This window comes from Piliocolobus tephrosceles, chromosome 18 (assembly GCF_002776525.5).
Source record: "Piliocolobus tephrosceles isolate RC106 chromosome 18, ASM277652v3, whole genome shotgun sequence".
NCBI lineage: Eukaryota > Metazoa > Chordata > Mammalia > Primates > Cercopithecidae > Piliocolobus > Piliocolobus tephrosceles.
The window spans coordinates 21,026,520-21,046,912 of NC_045451.1; the positions used below are offsets into that span (position 1 = coordinate 21,026,520).

A 20,393-nucleotide genomic window follows, 5' to 3' on the forward strand; every position below is an offset into this window, starting at 1 on the left:
CCTGGTTGAGATCGTATTTGCATGCTTAAATAGACAGGAAAAGGGCTTAGCTAGTGCATGTTGGAACTTTTTACCTATCAGTAAAAACTGGGAGAAGCAAGAAGGAAGAAATTCTTGTCTGCATTGCCCCTGTTAACTCCCAAAATGGGAAAAATCGTTTCCCTTAGGTGGTACGTTTGAAAGACCACGTGTAAAGCATAACACTTTCTGCTCTTTCTCAAGAAATGCTTAACACACTTCAGTACACACTTACAATTGCTTTTCTGTTAATTATACAGACAGCCATCTGGACTGAGTTAAGCTTTCACGATATGGAAACTGGCTCCTTTTTCCCCCAAGCCCCGCTTTTCCCAGTCTCTGTCTTCTTAAGTTTTCTTCAAAAAAGAAAAGATTTAACCCACAAGTCAACCCTACCACACACAGAAGCACAGTGCCCTCCAACAGGGACAGACCCAAGTTTTGTGTGGCTTGACTCTTATGCAATTCGGGCTTCTTTCTTTCCTTTCTTTTCTTTCTTTCTTTTTTATTTTTTTTAAGAGACAGGGTCTCCCTCTGTTGTCCAGGCTGGAGGGCAGTGGTGCAATCACAGCTCACTGCAGCCTTGACCTCCCGGGCTCAAGCGATCCAGCCTCCCAAGTAGCTGGGACTACAGGTGCCCACCACCACACCTGGCTAATTAAAAGCATTTTTCTTGTACAGACAGGGTCTCTGTATATTGCCCAGGCTGGCCGCCTACAATTCCTGGCCTCAAGTGATCTTCCTGCCTCGGCCTCCCAGAGTGCTGGTGTTATAGGCATGAGCCACCATGCCTGGCAAATTTGGGCCCTTTTTAAAGAAAAGAACACAAAATTATAAATATCAGGATTAATCTAGGGACTTGGAAAGGGCTCATGCAAGTGAAGGATCAGGAGGCTGATTCATTTGCTGCATTAGCATCATGGTAAAGAGGCCACTGCCTTAAAGATAGGTTAGGACATTTTTCTGTCTAAACCATTTTTCCATTCCTTACAAGGGGAGAGTTTGTGATCACATGAATGACCCAGAAGGAAGGTCCTGGCAAGGTTGGGGAGTATGAGATAGTTAAGAAAATTTAGTAAGTTTGAGGCGAGTCGGGGAAAGCCAAACTGATTTCCACTGATTGCTTTCGGTAGGGGCCCTTTTTAGCTGGGAATGAGGAACGAATGTGCAAAGTAGTTGTTGGCCAGGCAGCAATTAAGGAGTGGAGTTTTTCGTGGAGTGGATGGCTTTCCACTTACTCCTACTACAGAGATATTGGATGGAAGGCTAGGTCCAGAGAAGGACGGCAAAACAGAATAGGTAGCCTCGCTGTCGATTAAAAAATTAATTGTCTTACCCGCTACCAGGAGAGTTACCCGCGGCTCGGCGAAGGTGATGGGGGTCCCCGAGTCTCGGCACCTTCAGTTGTCATCGTCCAGATGTAGGAGCTGGAAGGAGCTCCCAGGATCCTGGGAAAGGGGGTCACGTGGAGACGCAGCACCTGTTCTCAGGGTGGGGCAATCAGACTTCCAGTTTCTTCCCTGCTGGCAAGCAGGGCAGGGGGGTTGCTGGTGGACGAGGGTTAGGACATTCACTGGCCTAATGTCCTGATGCCTTGCACTTATAGCAAGGCTGCGTTGGGGCTCGGGGACCTTGCGGACACCTGTTGGCATAGTGTCCTGCCTTGCCGCACTTATAGCAGGCAGGCTCCTTTTGTAGCCTTGGAGTCTGCGGAGTATGTGCTCTCTGGCCTGGGGTTACAACTGGGCTGTAAAGCCGCTGCTAGGAGCTGTAACTTCTGTTTGAGGCGAGCCTGCCATCTCCTCTCTGGAGTTATAGACCTTAAAGGCTAATTTAACTAGGTCTTGTATTGGTGTCTGAAGACCATCCTCTACCTTTTGAAGTTTTTTACGAAAGTCAGGAGCTGATTGAGAAATGAAATAAGACACCAAAATGGTGGCCCCTGTGGGGGAGGCTGGATCTAACCGGGTATATTGGGTTAGAACCTCAGTCAGTTTAGGGTAGAGGTTAGGATAACCTGGAGGTTATGCCAAGTTAAGTCATACGCCTGACAAAGGTGTCTAAATTCCTTTATGTATATGGTAGGATTAGCTGAGAAATCACCTAAACGCTTCTCAATTTTGGAAAGATCGGCCAATGAAAAAGGGACATGTACTCTGACTACCCCCTCAGCCCCAGCCACCTCTCACAAAGGTGCTAACACTGTAGGAGGGTGTGGGCAGAGATAGGGGACTCAAGACAGCCAGTTGGGGGCCTGGAAGGAAGCATGGGACCGAGTGGATTACTAGTAGATAAGGAGGAGGAAGGAGGAGTCTGGATGGAGGGAGGAGGAGTCTGGGCAGGAAGGGAGGGGATGCAGAGAAGGAGGAGTATAGGGACGAGAGCTTAAGGCCCAAAAGCCTTGTATGTAATTAATTTTGGACCACTTGCCTAGCCGCTGGCAGAAATTGCTGAGGTCGATCACGCCACAGTGGAAAGGAAAATTAACCGCTTCCTCCTAAGGTCTTGTTCAAGCTGTAAGGTTTTCAAATTGGCTAGGAGGCACCCTAAGGGGGTGCTCTTTGGAAATTTGGACTGGGGGGTTTCCCGTTTGTTTCCTCTTTAGTTACACAATGGACACAATGGAAATGGAAGTGGATCTCTGCCTGGCTTCAAAGCGTCCTTTGGAACCAGCAGAGACAGACTGGAGGCTCATGGAGCCAAAGTGGAGATTACCTTCAGGCGGACGTCTCCGTCCTGAACGCGTCTCCCGAGCCACTTGGTGGCTCAAAATGGACCTCGGACCTGCGCAGGATTTTGGCCGAGGGAGGTAAAGAGGAGACAAGGGCACTTACCCCAGAGAGGCCGTGAGAGTGAGGGAAGCAGGTCTCAGGTCCTGGTCCGTCTGCGGTGTGGGAGCAGGAGGAGGTTCCTCAACCCCTAGAGGCCTGAGGAGGGGTCTCCTCCCGGGTCTTCGGCACCATCTGACTTGTTTTTTCTAAGACCAGCCGAGCGGGCACAGAAGAACCAGCGACTAGGCAAGGGTAGGAGCAAAACTGCACGTTTATTTTTGGTCACCTAAGGTGTGGGGGAGAAGTCTGTCGGCCTCCGGCGAAGGAGGCCGGCAGAGTCCCCCCGTGGGGCTCTCCGACGGACTTCCCACAGTCCCGACATCCCGACAGCAGTGCGGCTCACTGGCCAAGAGTGGCTTTTCTAGGAGTGGGAGGGCAATAGGCGGGGCACGGGCGTATCAGGGGGCGTTCTGCAGGTGCGACCAGGTAAATCTTGGTCTCTTCGGATTGACGTCACCTGGCGCATGCCCAGTTGATCTGCACCTTCCTGGGCGCTGGCTGCATTTTCGCGCGTGGGAAAAGTTGGGGGGGGGGGAATGAAGAACCCGGAAGTGCACCATCTTGCCTCCCTTCATCCAAACAGGTACATGGGAGGGGTAAGGGGCCTCAGAAGGGCCTCTGGCCCAGACTCCAGGTTTATGGAACCTAAATCAGAGGACTCTACAGCCAGAAAACACCCCCCCCACACACACACAAACAACACTCACCATACACACAAACACACACGCACACACCACACAAACAACACTCACCGTACACACAAACACACCCACCACAACACAAACACACTGCAAACACACCCCCCACACACGCCACACCCCCCACACCATACATACACACCACACATATTACATGCAAACACACACACCACACATACAACACACATACCACACACACCACACACCAACACACAACACTCACCATACGCACAAACACACCACACACAAACCACACACCACACACACCCCCCACATAAACACAACACGCACCACATACCACACATACAACACACACACACACCATACATACAACATACACACCACACATATACCACACATACAACACACACATATGCATTACACACCCCACACATACCACACATACAACATACCACACTCATACGCACACCACATACGCACATACACACACACATACACACACCCCATACACACACCACACCACACACACCCCCACTCACCACACCACAACACACACCACGCACACCACATAACACAGACACCTCACACACATACAATAAACACACACATACACACCACACAAACATACCACACACATACCACACATACATACATATATCACACACACACACAACCACAAACCACACGCACAACACATACACACAACACACGCACACAGAGCTGACCCTGTATATTACCAGCCTTCTCTGAAAGCCTGCACATCTAGAGAGAGGGCCAGGAGTCCTGTCCCCTAGACCGACAGCCCCGGGGGCCACCCCCATGTTTATTTCCAGGCAATGAAGCGGACCTGGAGAAGCCTATTTTAATGGAGCATGTGAGATCTCGGAGAGAAAACACTCCTTATTTGGGCAGCTTCTGTTTTTGAATTCATGAATATCAATGCAGTCACATTGTCTATGCAAATGGCATCCTGCTGGGCAGAGGCCAGGCCTAATTAAGATCCTGAATAATGCCCAGCCCTGGTTTCTGTTTTTTTTTTTTTTTTCCCCCACCAGGGATGCAGAATTAATAAGAGCCCAGGCAAACCATGAACCCTTCCTTCTGTTGGCAGAAGGGTCAGTAGCCACAGGGGGTCAGTCCTTAGGAGGGAACCAGGGTGCCCTGGATCCTGCAGAAGTGACAAAGCACGACAGAGGGTGGCTTGGCGGCTGCACTGATTTCAGGGCTGTGGGGAAGGTCCACTGCCCTAATGTGCCCACTCCCATCTGGCTGAAATTTGAAATTTCTTTAACAAGACACAAAGAGCTTCTATCTTAAAATTAGAAAGAATGCCTCAAATGACTCTGGAACGTAGTAATCAGGGTACGCTGCTATTAGAGGGGCTTACTGCCTTGTGTCCAGGGCTGGGGCTCCAGAAGGACACTGTTCTGGCTCAGATTCTGCTGGTGAGCAAGCCTCTGTGTCCTCTTCGTGAAGTGAGGGGGATTCTCAGTTTCCAGGAAATGCTCCTAAATGGCAGAGGAGGATACCTGTGTGCCCGTCAAAGGGTCTGGGGGCTTCGTCCAAGCAGCTGGCCCGCAGGTGTAATTTCTTTGAAATGTAATATTTTATAGCTTTTAAATTCTATTGAATGTTATGTCCTCCTTCCTCTATGACTATATTTGTTTTAATAAAAAATAATGTTTTTCCAACCACCTTTGGCTCAAGTTAATAGCCACATAGAGCCTTCAGCTTTCTTCCTGGGAGAAGGCACAGCCTGGGTGGAGAAGCTCAGGGCATTGCTCTGGGAGAACACTCCCAGCTCACACGGAGGCAAGAGCAAGTGAGCAGGGCAGGACCTGTGCCCCAGCTGGTGTGTGCGTATAACCACTGGATGGGTTCACCTTGCCCACTGCCCAGACAGAGCTGACTTATCAAGACGGGGAAATTGCAAAAAAGAGTTTATTATACATAGAACTGTTATCAGAAAGGGGTCCCAATCCAGACCCCAAGAGAGGATTCTTGGATCTCATGCAAGAAATAATACAGGGCAAGTCCACAGAGTATATTGAAAGCCTGTTTATTAGGAAAGTAGAAGAATAAAAGAACGGCTACTCCATAGACAGAGTAGCCCCAAGGGCTGCTGGTTGCCCATTTTTATGGTTATTTCTTGATGATATGCTAAACAAGGGGTGGATTATTCATGCCTCCCCTTTTTAGACCATATAGGGCAACTTCCTGACATTGCCATGGCATTTGTAAACTGTCATGGCGCTGGTGGGACTGTGGCAGTGAGGAAGGCCAGAAGTCATTCTCATATCCATCTTGGTTTGGGTGAGATTTAGCCAGCTTCTTTACTGCAGCCTGTTTTATCGGCAAGGTCTTTATGACCTGTATCCTGTGCCAACCTCCTATCTCATCCTGTGACTTAGAATGCCTTAACCATCTGGGAATGCAGCCCAGTAGGTTTCAGCCTTATTTTACCCAGCCCCTATTCAAGATGGAGTTGGTCTGGTTTACATGCCTCTGATAGAACTGGCTAAATGGGAGACTGGAGTTTTATTATTACTCAAATCAAACTCCCTGGAAATTTGGAGGCTAGGGTTTGTTTGTTTGTTTTTTTGAGAGTTTGGAATTCCGGGGGCTAGGAAATAGGGATTGGAGTTGGGTCAGGGATGGAATCAGGGATACTAAGTTGTCCTCTTGCATTGAGTCCATTCCTGGGTGAAGGCCACAAGACCAGATGAGCCAGTTGACCAATCTGGGTGGTGCCAGCTGATCCATCAGAATACAGGGTCTAAAAAATACCTCAAACACTAGTCTTAGGATTTATACTAGTAATGTTATTTATGGGAGCAACTGGGGAGGTTAGGAATATTGTGACCCCTGGCTGCATGACACCTGAGCCATAATTTCTAATCTTGTGACTAAGTTGTTGGTTTTACAAAGGTGGTCTGGTCCCCAAGCAAGGAGGCGGTTTATTTTGGAGAGGGGCTGTTACCATCTTTGTTTGTTAAACTATAAACTAAATTCCTCCCAAAGTTACTTTGGCCTCTGCCTAGGAATGAACAGGGGCAGCTTGAAGTTTAAAGGGAAAATGGAGTCAGTTCAATCATTTTCACTGTCATAATTTTTTCATGGTTATAGTCTTTGCAAAGGTGGTTTCCTGAGTGACAATCACAGAACCGGAGGTCCCAGCCCAAGCTTTCCTTCCTATTGTGAAAGGCAAGCCTTACATGTTCATTCCACTGGGAGACGGGGTCTAGAGGCCCACGTTTTCTCTGAGAGAGAAGTGACCAGGTCTTCACTAGTGCCGTTCAAGGGAGAAAGGAACTACATGGGCAGCAGAGGAGCTCACCCATCTCTGCTGCCCCCACAACTTTTCCTGACGTTGTATGTGGCCACTGTGTTAGATGCGATTATTCTATACAATTACCTTTAAAGATCCTGATTCAAAGCCCATGCCATTTTTGAGGCATTTTCATTTAAGGGCTCTTTGTGGGGTTTTGCTCCATCCCCACCCTAGGACAGCTGATCACATCTTTGCATGCGTAGGTCTCTGTTATAGCTGCCCCGTCGCCATTTCTCTCTGATCACTTGGTCCCTCCCAAAAGTCGATTTTCTGATTTGTTAAACATATAGTTAGGGGCCTACATTAGACACTTAACGGTATATTTGTTCATTTACTCATTTGACAAACATTTTGTACTTAAAAAAGATTAATGAACATCAAAAGTCAGCATCTCACGTTTTCCTCTTGCCTTTATGGCCCGCCATCAGTGTTTCTATTTTAGGCCCTTGAAAGTGGTATCTACGTTATCAACGTTAAACTAGGCGATCACTTCTTTGGCTACTTACAAATTTGTAAGATCAGATTCTCTGTCAGTGGTTCACAACCCCCAGGGGACAGTGATGGTTGTGGAGACACTTTTGATGGTCAGGATCCGGGAAGAACTACTGGCATCTGGGAAGTAGAAGCCAGGGAGGCTGCTGAACAGGCTACTTGCACAGGACAGCCACCTGCCACCCCCACGGAGAACTCTCTGTCCAGATGTCAATAGTGCTGAAATTGAGAAACATATATAACTATTATACATACATATATAAACATTAATTCATTCATTCATATTTTGCCAAACACTTATTTTGAACCAGGAGCATTTACTATGTGCTGGGCTTTGCTTCTCCATGCACCTTCCCCCACAGCTGCCCCTGGAAGGCAGGGACTGTGTCTTAGTCAGCTCTGCCCTCCTGGTGAGTCTTTGGGATTCTGACACAGCTATTCAGTGGATGTTTGTTGAATGAATTGATTGTTTCCGTTTTCACAAGCTGCCAGTCACTGAGAAGAGGCAGATGTGGGGGATGGGGGCAAATGAGCTCTTCAGTTTCTGCCATGGTAAATTTTAAAATATCATTTAAATGTTTTTATTGTGGGTGCTTTTTATTTTTCTTTATTTTTCCTTTTTTTTTTTAGATTCATGGGGTCTATGTGTTTTAGATTCATGGGGTCTATGTGCAGGCGTGTTACGTGGCTGTATTGTGTGATGCTGAGGTTTGGGCTTTAACTAAACCCATCACCCAAGTAGTGAACATGGCACCCAATAGGTAGTTTTTCAACCTTACCCTCCCCCCTCCCTCCCCTCTTTTGGAATCCCCGGTGTCTACTGTTGCCATCTTTATGGCCATGTGTGGCCAATGCCATGTTAAATTTGAGATGCCCATGAGACATCACGTGGAGATGGTGGGCAGGGAACTCAGGGACAGGGCTGGACTGGGGACATAAATGTGGAAGTCATCAGCATCTGAATGGTATTTAAAGCAAGGAAGTCGCTAGGGATTGTGGGCAGAGAGAAAAGAGGTGTTCCAGGGCCCTCCAGAGTCTAAAGATTGAGGAGAGGATGAGGAACTCGCAAAGGAGACAGAGAAGAGGTAGCCAGTGAGGCAGAGAAAAACCATGAGGAAGCCAGGGAAAGGCGTATCAGAAAGAAGTGAGAGATCCACTGTGCCCAGAGCTGCTGAGAGCAAAAGGGGTAGGTGCCGAGAAGAGAGCACTGGACTTAGCAGCATGATGGTCACACTGTCCTTGACAGAGGCTTCTTTTGAGGGAAAGCCTCTTTCAGATGTTCAAGAGGGAATGGGATGGGAGGGACTGGAGACAGCGAGTCTACAGCAGATTTGAGTTTTGATGTCAAATGTGAGTCAGTATTTGGGGTGGGCTCTGGGGTCGCCATGCTGTGTAGTTATCACAGAGTGCCGCTAGGCTCTTGGAAATGATTCTGTAGAGGGAATATTGATGCAGGAGAGAGAGGGAAAACTGCTGGAGCAATACCTGGAGGATTTGAGAGGGGTGGGGACCAGGGCACCTGTAGAGGAGATAGTTCAGGATGGAGCAGGGATGGCGCATCGTGTAGGAAGAGGGCGCAGTGCGTGGGCACAGACTGGGAGGTGAGAGAATATGGATGTGCTCATGGCAGCACTTAGAGGTTCCCCTAAACCTTCAGTTTTCACACTGAAACAGGAAGATGAGAGTGTGGTTAGGGGAGGAGGTGTATGTGCTTTTAAGAGAGAGGGACAGGTAGGAAATCATCATGTAGGATGATGTGACAGCAAATGGATAATGCTGGAAACTCCATCCCATATCTGATCACCTCTCCAGCTCCCTGGACATCATTACCTGGCCCCAGTCTCCCTGCCCCACCCCTGGCCTATTCTCCACAGAGAAGCAGTGATCTTTGTCATTCAGAAATCTCTTCGTGTCCCTCCCTTGCCCCAAATCCTCCAGTGGCTTCTCATCCAACTCAGTACAAAGAGGAAAGTTTTCCAAATGGCCTCCGAGGTCCCCCAAGGCCTGATTTCCTGTCCCCTCTGCCTCCCCCAACTTCTGCCAATCTCCTTGGCTCCCTGCACTCCTGCCGCACACCAGGAGTGCTCCTGCCCTAAGCATTTCTCCTTGGGGTGCCTTCAACCTGGAATGTTCTACCGTCGATGTCCTCATGGCTCCCCTCACTTCCTATAGGCCTCTGCTCAAATGTTCTTTATCCATGGACAAGGGCTGCTCTGACCTCCCTACATAAGACAGCTGCCCACTCCACTGCATGCCCCTGTCTCCTCTTCACTGCTGGGTTTTCCCACTTAGCACTTAGCACCATGCATTTACTTGTTTATTGTCAGTCTCCTTCATTTAAAGGTGAGAGCTCTGAGAACACAGACTCTGTTTTCTTTACTGCTGTTTTGAGGAATAGCATCTGGAAGAGCATCTGACACATACAGGCCACTGAATAAATATTGGTTGACTGAATGAGAGGAAAGAAGGATCAATGGGTGGGTGGATGGATGGATGGACGGATGGACGGATGGATGGATTGGATGGATGAAAGGAAGGAAGGATAGATGGAATGAAGGAACGGATGGAGGGAGGGAAAGAGGAGGGTGAGTAGAAGGAAGGATGAATGGATGGACAAATGGATGGGTGCGTGAGTAGATGAATGGATGAATTGGTAGATAGATTACAGTCATTGACTGATGGGTCATTAAGATATGACTACAATGAAGACATTCATTTCTACATGAGCAATTAACCCCCCTCCCAAGGAGGAATTTATAATGACAAATAAAACACAGAAACATATCTTACCCATTGAAAAGTCATTGGATGGATTTGTAGTCTAAACCTAGCAGAGTTGGGGACAAATTCTACACTCCCTGCTGCTCCAGGTGAGGGAAGAGTGCTGCAGGAGCCTCTCTTTCCCGTGGAGACCTTGATGTGTGCCTGTGTTCTCTTCCCTGCCAGGATCATTCCTATTTTTCTCATCCATCGGCCTGAGAACAATATCCCGTATGCTACAGTGGAGGAGGAGCTGATTGGAGAATTTGTGAAGTATTCCATCAGGGATGGGAAAGAAATAAACTTCTTGAGAAGAGAATCAGAAGCTGGTCAGAAGTGTTGCACCTTCCAGCACTGGGTGTACCAGAAAACAAGTGGCTGCCTCCTGGTGACGGACATGCAGGGTGAGGAGAGCAGCTTAGCCTGGGCTCCAGGGATGCTGTGGGCCACAGACTTTCCTGTGGATGGAGAAGGAGGGGAAGGAGAGGAAGGATAGGCCTGCTGAGTATCTTTAAACACCTTTGCCTGCAGAAGGTGTTACTGATGCCTCATCAGAAATGAGATTCCATAACAGAGCCTGAAATGACCAGCCAACTGGCCATTTCATTTTATTTTTATTTAAAAAAATTTTTTGGGGGGACAGGGTCTCACTCTGTCACCGAGGCTGGAGTACAGTGGCATGATCATAGCTTACTGCAGCTTTGAACTCCTGGGCTCAAGTATTCCTCCCGCCTCAGCCTCTAGAGTAGCTGAGACTGCACATGCATTCCACCACACTTGGCTAATTAAAAAATTTTTTTTTTGCAGAGACAGGGTCCTGGACCAAGCTGGTCTCAAACTACTGGGCTCTAGCGATCATCCCACACTGGCCTCCAAAAGTGTTGGGATTACAGGCATGAGCCACTGTGCCTGGAGTACATTTCATTTTAATAATTCATGCCAGTAATGCCTTCCCATTACAACAGGTAACCAGAGAGTGGCTTTACTGTTATATCCTCAATAGGCCTAGACTCAGCAATATATACCCAAATCCAGATCTACCATAAGATAAATTAAAATGTAGTATTCCATTCTCAATAGACAAAGGAGTCTTTAGAATGCTTTAGATTTTAAGCTCCTCTGCTGAATGTATAGCATGTTTTCAATATATACACAACTGTTGAGGAATACCATTTCTTCTGTGGGATGGAGATGTCATCATTAGGCTTCTCCTAAGACAGACCTGAGACAGGTACTCATGTACAAATGGCTTATTTGAGAGGGGATCCCAGGAAACGCCAATAGAGGAGTAGGGAAGTGCAACTGGGGAAGGAAAGGAGGCTGGTGGAGTATGTTATTATTAGCCAGTGACTGCCATGGGTGCTGGCGCTGACATCTGGGGGGAGCCCTGCAGAGCACACTTCTCAGTGAGGGAGCCGGGGTATGTATGCACCAGCTACCAGGATCACCAGCTGGCGGCTGCTCCGGGTGGGGGCATTACTTCCCCTGCACCTGTCACCTGCCTACATGGGCAAGCTAAGCTGGATAAAAAACATGATCAGAGAAAGTTCTTAGGCAGAGAAATGCTGGTGTGGCACTGAGAAGTGGAACCAGGTGCACAGAAGTGGTTAGGGTGAGGGCAATAGGTAAGGCACCAGCAGCTTCTGCCGCAAGAGGTTCCCTATTTCCGTTTGCTATTAAGAAAATCTGAACTGTATTATTGTCTATCTACCAAATGTCAGACATTATCCCAGATGAGGATCTCAAGCTCTAGCTATTACATGGTGTTGAAGAGCAAGACCACCTTGGGATTCTGTTCCCTGCACTGTCACTTCCAACCTGGTAGCCTGTGGGCAAATTACCTTTCTCCCTGCTTCAGTAACCTCCACACAGGGTTGTTTTGAGAATTAAATGAGATAGTAAACCACTAATTGCAGCATTGCCACATAATAAATGGTTCCTATTTTTTTAACTCATTTTAAAAAATTTGTGTGAGACAGGGTGTCACTCTGTCACCCATGCTGGAGTGCAGTGGTGCAAACACAGCTCACTGCAGCCTCAATCTCCTGGACTCAAGTGATCCTCCTGCCTCATCCTACCATGTAGCTGGGACCACAAGAGTGTGCCATCACACCTGGCTAATTCTTTCTTTCGTGTGTGTGTGTGTGGAGATGGGGTTTCACTTTGTTGCTCAGGCTGGTCTTGAACTCCTAGACTCAGGTGATCTTCCTGCCTCGGCCTCCCAAAGTGCTAGGATTACAGGTATGAGCCACTGTGCCCTAGCCTTTATTTTGAAATAATTATAGACTCGCAAGAATTTGCAAAAATATATGGAGTGGTTCACATGTACGCTTCACCCAGCTTCACCTAATGGTGACATCTCACATTAGTATATTATCAAAACCAAGAGATGGACACTGGCAGAATATAATCAACTACACTAAAAACTTTACTTGGATTTCATCAGTTTTTGTATCCATTCATTTTTTTCTATTATTTTTACTTAATCTTCATAATAACCCTGCAGAGAAGATATTATGATCCCCATTTTACAGATGAGAAAACTGAGGCCTGGAGACCGTGATTTAATTGTCTGCTGTCACTCAGCTAGTAAGTAGGGGGTCCGAGACTCCAACCCGCATTTTCTGACTCTGAATTCCAAGTTCTTTCCACAAATAACAATTTAGCAAATTTGCAAGATATTTACTTCCAGACCTTTCCAAGTCTCTCCTGATGTAAGAAGGCTCTGGTATGTGTACTGTTCTTCCTCCTAAGCCCTTAGAAGGACTCCTTGCAGGCCAGCTGGGAAATGCAACATTACTGCCTTGCAGATGAAGCCAATCTGCAAATGTAAGTCAGACTTCGCTCTTTGAAGAGACTGCTGCCACACACACACACAAAATATATGGTCTTCACAGACAGCTGTTTGCTCTGTTTAGACTCTGGCTGTGCAATTGCTGCTGTCCCCCATCTTTTCTCCTTGGGGATTAATTTTGTATTAAATATAGCTCTTCTGCTGAGAAGCAGCAGCCAGGGCTCCGTGCACAGTTAGTTCCACTTCCAGGTACTAGTAAACAACAGTAATGGAATATCACATCTCTCTGTAAATGATGTGCGTGGTTTAACATGGTGGTGTGGCGGTTAAGTAATGGTGTTTATTTACTCTCTATTGATGGACAAAAAATATTTTTACTGTCAATGTCATTGTGGCATGAGACAGCACATTTATTCTCTAAGGAAACTCCACTTTTTATAATTTTACAGAGACATTGGAATGAGAATTAAACCCAAATTCTATCATCACCTTTTTGGACTTTTAAAAGTTAACTCTTCCCGGCTGCATTTGCTTGTTTAGAAGATTGTGCCAGGTTTGTGGGGTAAAAGATGAGCCTGTGATTTGGACCTGAGACCTGCATACTGGTGAGACTACCAGGTTTTCTAACAAGCTGTCACCCAAAAAAACTCAAGGCCTCGAATTCTGGAGAATGAACTTCTAATGCTGTTCATTTCCTTTCTTCTATTAGAAACAACCTGTAGATTACTGTTATCTCCAACTCAGCTTGATAGCTGCACACCAGGATTTAACTTTAGCCTCTAGAGGTTCTTAATAATCTTGACAGAATTGCAGGCAAATAATTAAACTGAGAGAGGGAAGTTTTCTTTTAAAAATTATATTCTGTCTTTCTAAACTGTAAGTGACAGCTGGTAATTGTGGGAAACAAGGGAAAGCAATTCTCCAAGTTCAAGGACCTTTTGCCAAATGACTTTTTCAAATTGGATTTCCATGTGGCTTAGAACTGTAATTTAAAAATACAATTTTCCATGAAATAAGATGTCCAGCGAGAGCTTTTGCAATTTGGTGTTTTTTTGTTTTTTTGTTTTCAAAGCATAGTCCCTGTAATAAAAACTATGTGAACCATTTCTACATATGTTTGAGTTATTAGCAGCTTTGAAAGAATGAGATGAATTAGTTACCAACTGCAAAAGAGACTTTTAAAATGGTCACTGGTTCTCCCAAAGTGCCATGTCTAATTTAGCTCACAGGTGCACTGCAGAAAAGCAGGCCTCATGTCTTCTGTCTGACTAACCAGCCTGAATCCCAATGTGTCCTGTGTTTCTGCCATGCTCCCAGCGGATACCGCTCAATCAGAGCATTAACCCTTTAGCTGTCTTTTCCTGGGCCTCAGAAGCAGCACTCCACATGGGTGGAGAACCATGGAGTAGGTGGCCAGCAGATCTGATCCTCATGGCTGGCTTTAGCGGGGTGCTGAGTTTTTTTTCTTTCCACAGCCCAAACTGGTTTCTAGGCTGCCAGGGCCCTCCATGGGCAAGTCACTTGCTGGAGGTGGGGAATGCCAGTGCTCACAGTCTGGCCCATGGGGCCCAAGACGCAGGGACAAGAGCACGGGAGGCAGGACCCAGGCATCTAGCAGGTGCAGACGCACTGGTGGGGTGGCACTATGGGCCCTGGGATAAAATGTCATCACTAGATTGCATGGGTGAGGTCCTGGCAGAGGTCCACTGCATTGGAGCAAGTGCCCATAGCCTCGCTCTAGGGAGACAGGAGTGGAATTGGTACATGGTCAGGGCATGGAGATTCTCGAAAGGCCAAGAGGGAATCCACACTCTGGGCATCAGGGAAGTGCTTTACTTTCCCCTAGACCTGGGAGAGGTTCAGGACGCAGGCTGAGGCTGCGGGTAGAGGGAGAGAGAGTGGCTCTTTCCACTACAGACGGGGATGGCAGCTCTTGTCGTTCCTCACGGTGGAAAACAGCGGGATAGTCTATTCCCTTTGCCTCCCTGGCTCCCTAGCTACCCTCCCTACCCCTCCTGCTGGAAAGGCAGATGCGAAAAAGGCTTCCATATGCTTGCGATGGGTGCCTGTTGCTCTTTGCTGGACCAGAGTGGGAAGCTCAGGTAGCTGCTCTATTGTTTTGGTTTTGGTATCCCCCACCTACCCCCACCATGGTTTAGCGGGTGGCATTTAGGATGAGCCCAAGGACCACATGTTCCAAATGTCTGCTTCCCCAGGCCATTGGTTCAGCGTCTACATAGAATTCAAGATTGTTTCCCGGGGCCTAACACTGACCACCCAGAAAACCTTCAGTCCTGGATTGAAAAACGATCTTTATGGAAATGAGAAATCACGCGTCTGAAGTTTGACTTTCAACTAAACACATGCCCCTTGAGCCCTGTGTTAGTTCATTTTAACACTGCTGATAAAGACATACCCAAGACTGGGTAATTTATAAAGAAAAAGAGGTTCATGGACTGATAGTTGCACGTGGCTGGGGAGGCCTCACACTCATGGTGGAAGGCGGAAGGCACGTCTTACACTGCGGCAGGCCAGAGACACAACGAGAGCCAAGGGAAAAGGGGAAGCCCCTTATGAAATCATCAGACCTCCTGAGACTTATTCACTACCATGAGAACAGTATGGGGGAAACCGCCCCATGATTCATTTATCTCCCACCGGGTCCCTCTCACCACACCTGGGAATTGTGGGAGCTACATTCAAGATGAGGTTTGGGTGGGGACATGGCCAAACCATGTCAAACCCTCTTGCTATTGGCATTGACCATCCCGGGCCGTGCCTACTCTTCTTTCCACCATGTAAGGGTTTCCACTTTCATTGAAGAATGGGGAGCCAGACCTAAGCCGAAGTCAGAGTATTTCTGGGGAGAGAGCTTATGGGGCAAGCATTAGGCCTCAGATTTTTTCAGAGTGGCCAGCTCCCTCCTTGTCATGGGGTGGGTGGGCCAGGCAGGCAGAGGACTTCATCTCTGGAGCTGAGATGGCTTGGGTTGTCTGCTCACATGAGACTTGAGTCCCCCTAACTGCTGCCTTCCCCTTGGTCCCTGCCTAAAGCTGGATGCATATTTGAAAGAGGCCTCAGGTGTTTGTACCGGAAGGGGAAGGAGGAGGAGCTGTCATTACCCCTTCCCTGGGCTAGAGGCCCATCTTTCTGAGGGACCCTGAGTAACATAAACTCCCATCTTTGTTTTCTCTTCCTGTAGGTGTAGGAATGAAGCTAACTGACGTTGGCATAGCAACGCTGGCTAAAGGGTGAGTAGGAAAACCTGGAGTGTGCGTCATTTAACACTGGGCTTACAGACACCTTCCAGGCAGACACTGTCAGGCTGAGGTGGGCAAAGTGAATTTCTTGACCTAACTGCGGATGACAAATGTTCTTGGGATGAATTCATTTCTCTCACTTACATAAAATATTTATGGACTTTGTTGTCACAGGGGAGCACGTTTGTTTCTTAACTTTGAAACAAATGAGAACTCTTGCAGACACATTTCAAGAGTAGGAGTACCATGGGGAGAAAATGCTGGCATTATTTGGATGCCTTTTAACTGGAATATTCCATTCTTTTACATTTAATATCTTCACTATTAAAAGCTTCTTTGAAAAATATTTTTTTGCAATTGAATGCAGTGAATTCAATTTGCATATTTCAAATTAATTTTTCCCCAAAAAGGACTTTAGGCAGCTCACAGACCCCCATGATGATAATCATAGGAGGCAATGTCTCTGGCAGAGCTGTGATTAGTTACTTGTTTTTGATGATGGCTTTATTTTTCTAATATAGAGTGGTGCTTTGCTTAGTGTGAGGCACACACAGAAGATATGCTATGATCACATTTTACTGGGGCGTCTTTTTAACAAACTGCCCCTTCCCACTTCTTTACCTGGCTGCCAGTGAGGAGAAAGCCAGCCATTCGTGGTTCTTGGTGAAGATGCAATTCCGTGTTGGAACTGCCGTCGCCTTTGCCCGCTCCTGCTCTTCCTATGTACTGAGACCGTCTGTAAGGGGGAGGAAAAGAGTGCTCATGACTTTTGGAAGGGATGGCTTCCATTTCAAAATGTAGGTTTTATTAGTATCAGGAGACAGATCAGGAGACAGTTGCCATTGAAAAGCTAGTTTGTTACTTACAGCTCCCAAGAGGGGGCACTACGCCACCAGGGGCCATGCTGGGAAGCACCAGGGCCGGTTGGGAGGTAGAGGAAGTGAGGGGAAAACGCAGGCAAAAATATTATGGTTTATTCAGGAAGGAATAGGTGAGGGAGGATAAACAGGCCTGGGATTGGCTAATTTGACATTTTCCAGCAGTCTCTAGGACACAGGACTGGCCCTAGTGTCTGGTACCTGCACTGGGGTGATTAGGGCAGGTGGATAGTGGCCCCCGTATGAGAGTCCACAGAGGAGGTATTAGGGGTGTGGCTCTGGATTGGTTGATTTGCATATATATGAAAGGCTCTCTGGAAGGTGATCATTTACTATCTCTAGGAATATGGCAGCCCTGAGAGGAGCAGAGTCTCTCCAGGGCCAGTAAGGCCCAAGATGTCAAAGCATCAGAAACACAGAAAATAAAGTGGTGGGATGAATCCAGCTTACTTTCCCAAGGCTGAGAACAACTTATCCATGGGAGCTTTCTGGTTACTTCAGACCATCAGTGTCAGCCACGATCCAACAAATATGCTAATTTTCAGCTTCAATAAAGGACAGAGAGAAGTAGAGGGATCTGAAAAAGTAGGAAGGGGATCGCTCTTTCTTTTAACCTCCAGGTCAGTAAGTCTGATTCATGAAGTTCTCGCTGATGGCACAAAGCTTCCAGTTGGGTTTTAGAACCAGGATGCGGTTTGGACCTTTTCCCTGGGGTGGCTCAGTGATGATGAAGTTTTATGTTGGAATTGTCTCCAGGCTTCTCCCCCATGCTCACTGGAGACCTGGCTGGCATACACTTCAGGGAATTGGGCGTGTCCTTGGGCTTGTGAAGAGAGCGCGTTAGGAGGGGTTATGATGAAGTGGGGAGGAAGGAACGAGGGATTTAGAGCGAGACCCAGTTTGTACTGTGATGCTGCTGCTTCTGTTTCTCCTGATAGTAGCCTTGCTTCTTGGCATCGTAGGAATGTGCCTAGCCTACCTGATGAGGGGGATGAACGTCTATCCCAGTTTCCCCGTGATGGTACCATTTTATGCCTGAGGTCCTCCCATCCCATACACTGTAGCATTTATCCTGAACAAGTGTACCCATTTAAAAGATAAATTATATGGTGCCCTATTTATGGAGGCTTCTGGACCCCAGAAGGATTTTCCAAATGGAGCCTTCCTTTCCAGGCTCCATGTGCTCTGCAGAACCTTGCAGATACAAGCATCAGCCAGCCCTAATTTGGATCCTGGCTTCTCGTCATACCAGCTGTGTGACTGTGGGCATGTGACTAAGTTCTTAAAGGCAGTGATGTACAGCATCGGGACACTCGGGCTTGCCCTGAGTATTCTGCCAGTTAATCTACACCTAGCCCCTGAAACTGGAAGTGAGCTAGAAAAATATGAGTTTCCCTTCCCTCTTCATGTCTTAGCCTGACACTAGAGTGGGCAAATTTCATGCTGTTATTTAGAACAACTCTCTACCAAAACAACGAAGAGACCTGTCCAAGAAGTTTCAAAAAGGAAGGTGGTCGTGATTATTTAAGACATCTTTTAAAAGCAAGTCAACAGCTTCCAGGAACCCAGACCAACTGGGAGCTTCAAATGGTATATTTTTTTTTCTCCTGATTGAAAACGAAATCCAATCCTTTGGTTTTGTTCTCAGCTTTAATATGACTTATCTGGCCTGGGACAGCTGCCCAAGACCCATTAGAAGCGATGATGGCTGGAGCCCAGTGCAGAATGCTGTCTATAAAGTATTACTTACTTATTGCCTTCCCACCCAAGGAGAGGCCAGGAAGCAGGAGCTGGGAGAGGAGGAGATTCTGAAGTGTTTGAGAGCTTTGGCAAGGATATTAGATCTTCTTTTCTTTTGTTTTTTAAAAACTTTTCTTTAAACTTTACCTTTTAAGCCACAGGTTTTTGTTTTTGTTTTTTTTTTCCCAAAAGAAATATATCTTAGAATCACAGTTTGAAAAACTGATGAAAAGGGAAAACTTCTCCAAACAGAGCATAAGGGGTGGTTGAGAGACATCCTGGGAACCCCTCTGGAGTGGAAACCAGTGATCAAGTCTAACCTCCTCACTTCACAGGTGAGGAGGCATGGGGCATGGGCCAGCCTGCTTGCAGGCAGGAGACACGAAATCTTTCCTGCTTGAAATCAGCACCCCAAAGTGAAGGGCAGATCCTCAATGCTGGGAGGCCGAGGCACAATTGAAAAAGTTCTCCAGTGAATGTCAAAGCTGCAAAAGGGAGCTAAATCATGAGAACAGACTTGGAAAGGGCTCAAGTTCAACGACACTTTGCAGACGGGAAAGTCCAGGTGGGAGGCAAATGAGCCAGGGGAAGAAAGGAAGGCGAGCATCGCAGACTGCAGAGAGCAGGAGAGAAGATGGAAGAATAAGGGTTGATTGAGGAAGTTCTCTTGATTCTTAGCAAGCAACTGTGCGTGAGCTTAGTTCATTCATGATACAAAGGGACAGTCGCAAGTTCTATGGGGGAGCTGGTACCTGGCAGGGCTCAGCTGGGGGAATAGCACCATCATAAGAAGCAGTGCTCTGTGTGTCATTAAAAAAAAATATTCCCATATGTCTCAATCAGGACCATATATTTGGCAGCTGACACCCCAGTCATGCAACCTGTTTCGCTCTCTTGTTCAATGAAGTCAAAGGTTATGGTCCTATTTCGGGAGTAATTAGTCTTAATCTCATCAAATAAAATAGAGAATTGTCATGACTTACTCATTTTAATTCAACTTTACTTTGTTGTATGTTCCTTACAACAGGAGTATGTCCTATTTCTCTTGGGAGCCAGAGATATAAATATGTCTGGAAACACATCCTCTGTACCTCAGCCACCTCAATCTTTTGGCAAATGTTGGGTACAAAAATTTCAGATTACAAAATATGGCAAGTAAGACTGTCTTGACGTCCAGTAATCCATTTTCTAGATAGACCAAGATACTAACTGGACCATTGAACAAATTTCTGATCGGAAATTACACAAGGAAAAAGTGCCTAATTTTATAACTGGAGATTTGGAAACGTAACCTAACCAACTCCAGACCGATCTAAAGCCACCCAGGCAGCGGAGCCGACCTGCAAACTCATGCTTCTCTCTAGCCAGTGGGGGAGTTCCTGGGGCAGGCGACGAGATTGCAATTCAACCACCAGAGGGCACCAGAACCAATACTTTGCCCTTTGTAGTCTCCCCCAAAAAGCCAAGTTCCAGTTGCCAGATTGAAATAAAACAAAGAAAAATACCATTAGCAGATTTCTTCCCTGGCGGTAAGCATTGGACCAAAATAAGATTAATATAGACAGCCATAAAGGGCACCTCTCAGAGTGGCTGCCAGCCAGCCTTGCATCTTTCCACCCTTGGAAGAAGG

General features: G+C 46.9%; 1 protein-coding gene across 1 annotated transcript in view; it reads left to right on the forward strand.

Annotated features, from left to right (window-relative positions):
* The window catches only part of ALPK2 (alpha kinase 2), a 133,376-nt gene that overhangs the window by 100,204 nt on the left and 12,779 nt on the right, over positions 1-20,393 (forward strand). Inside the window, exons 11-12 of the mRNA XM_023218343.2 lie at positions 10,278-10,495; positions 16,088-16,136. Of these exons, the coding sequence (XP_023074111.2) occupies positions 10,278-10,495; positions 16,088-16,136 (267 nt within the window). The remainder of the gene's footprint in view (positions 1-10,277; positions 10,496-16,087; positions 16,137-20,393) is intronic.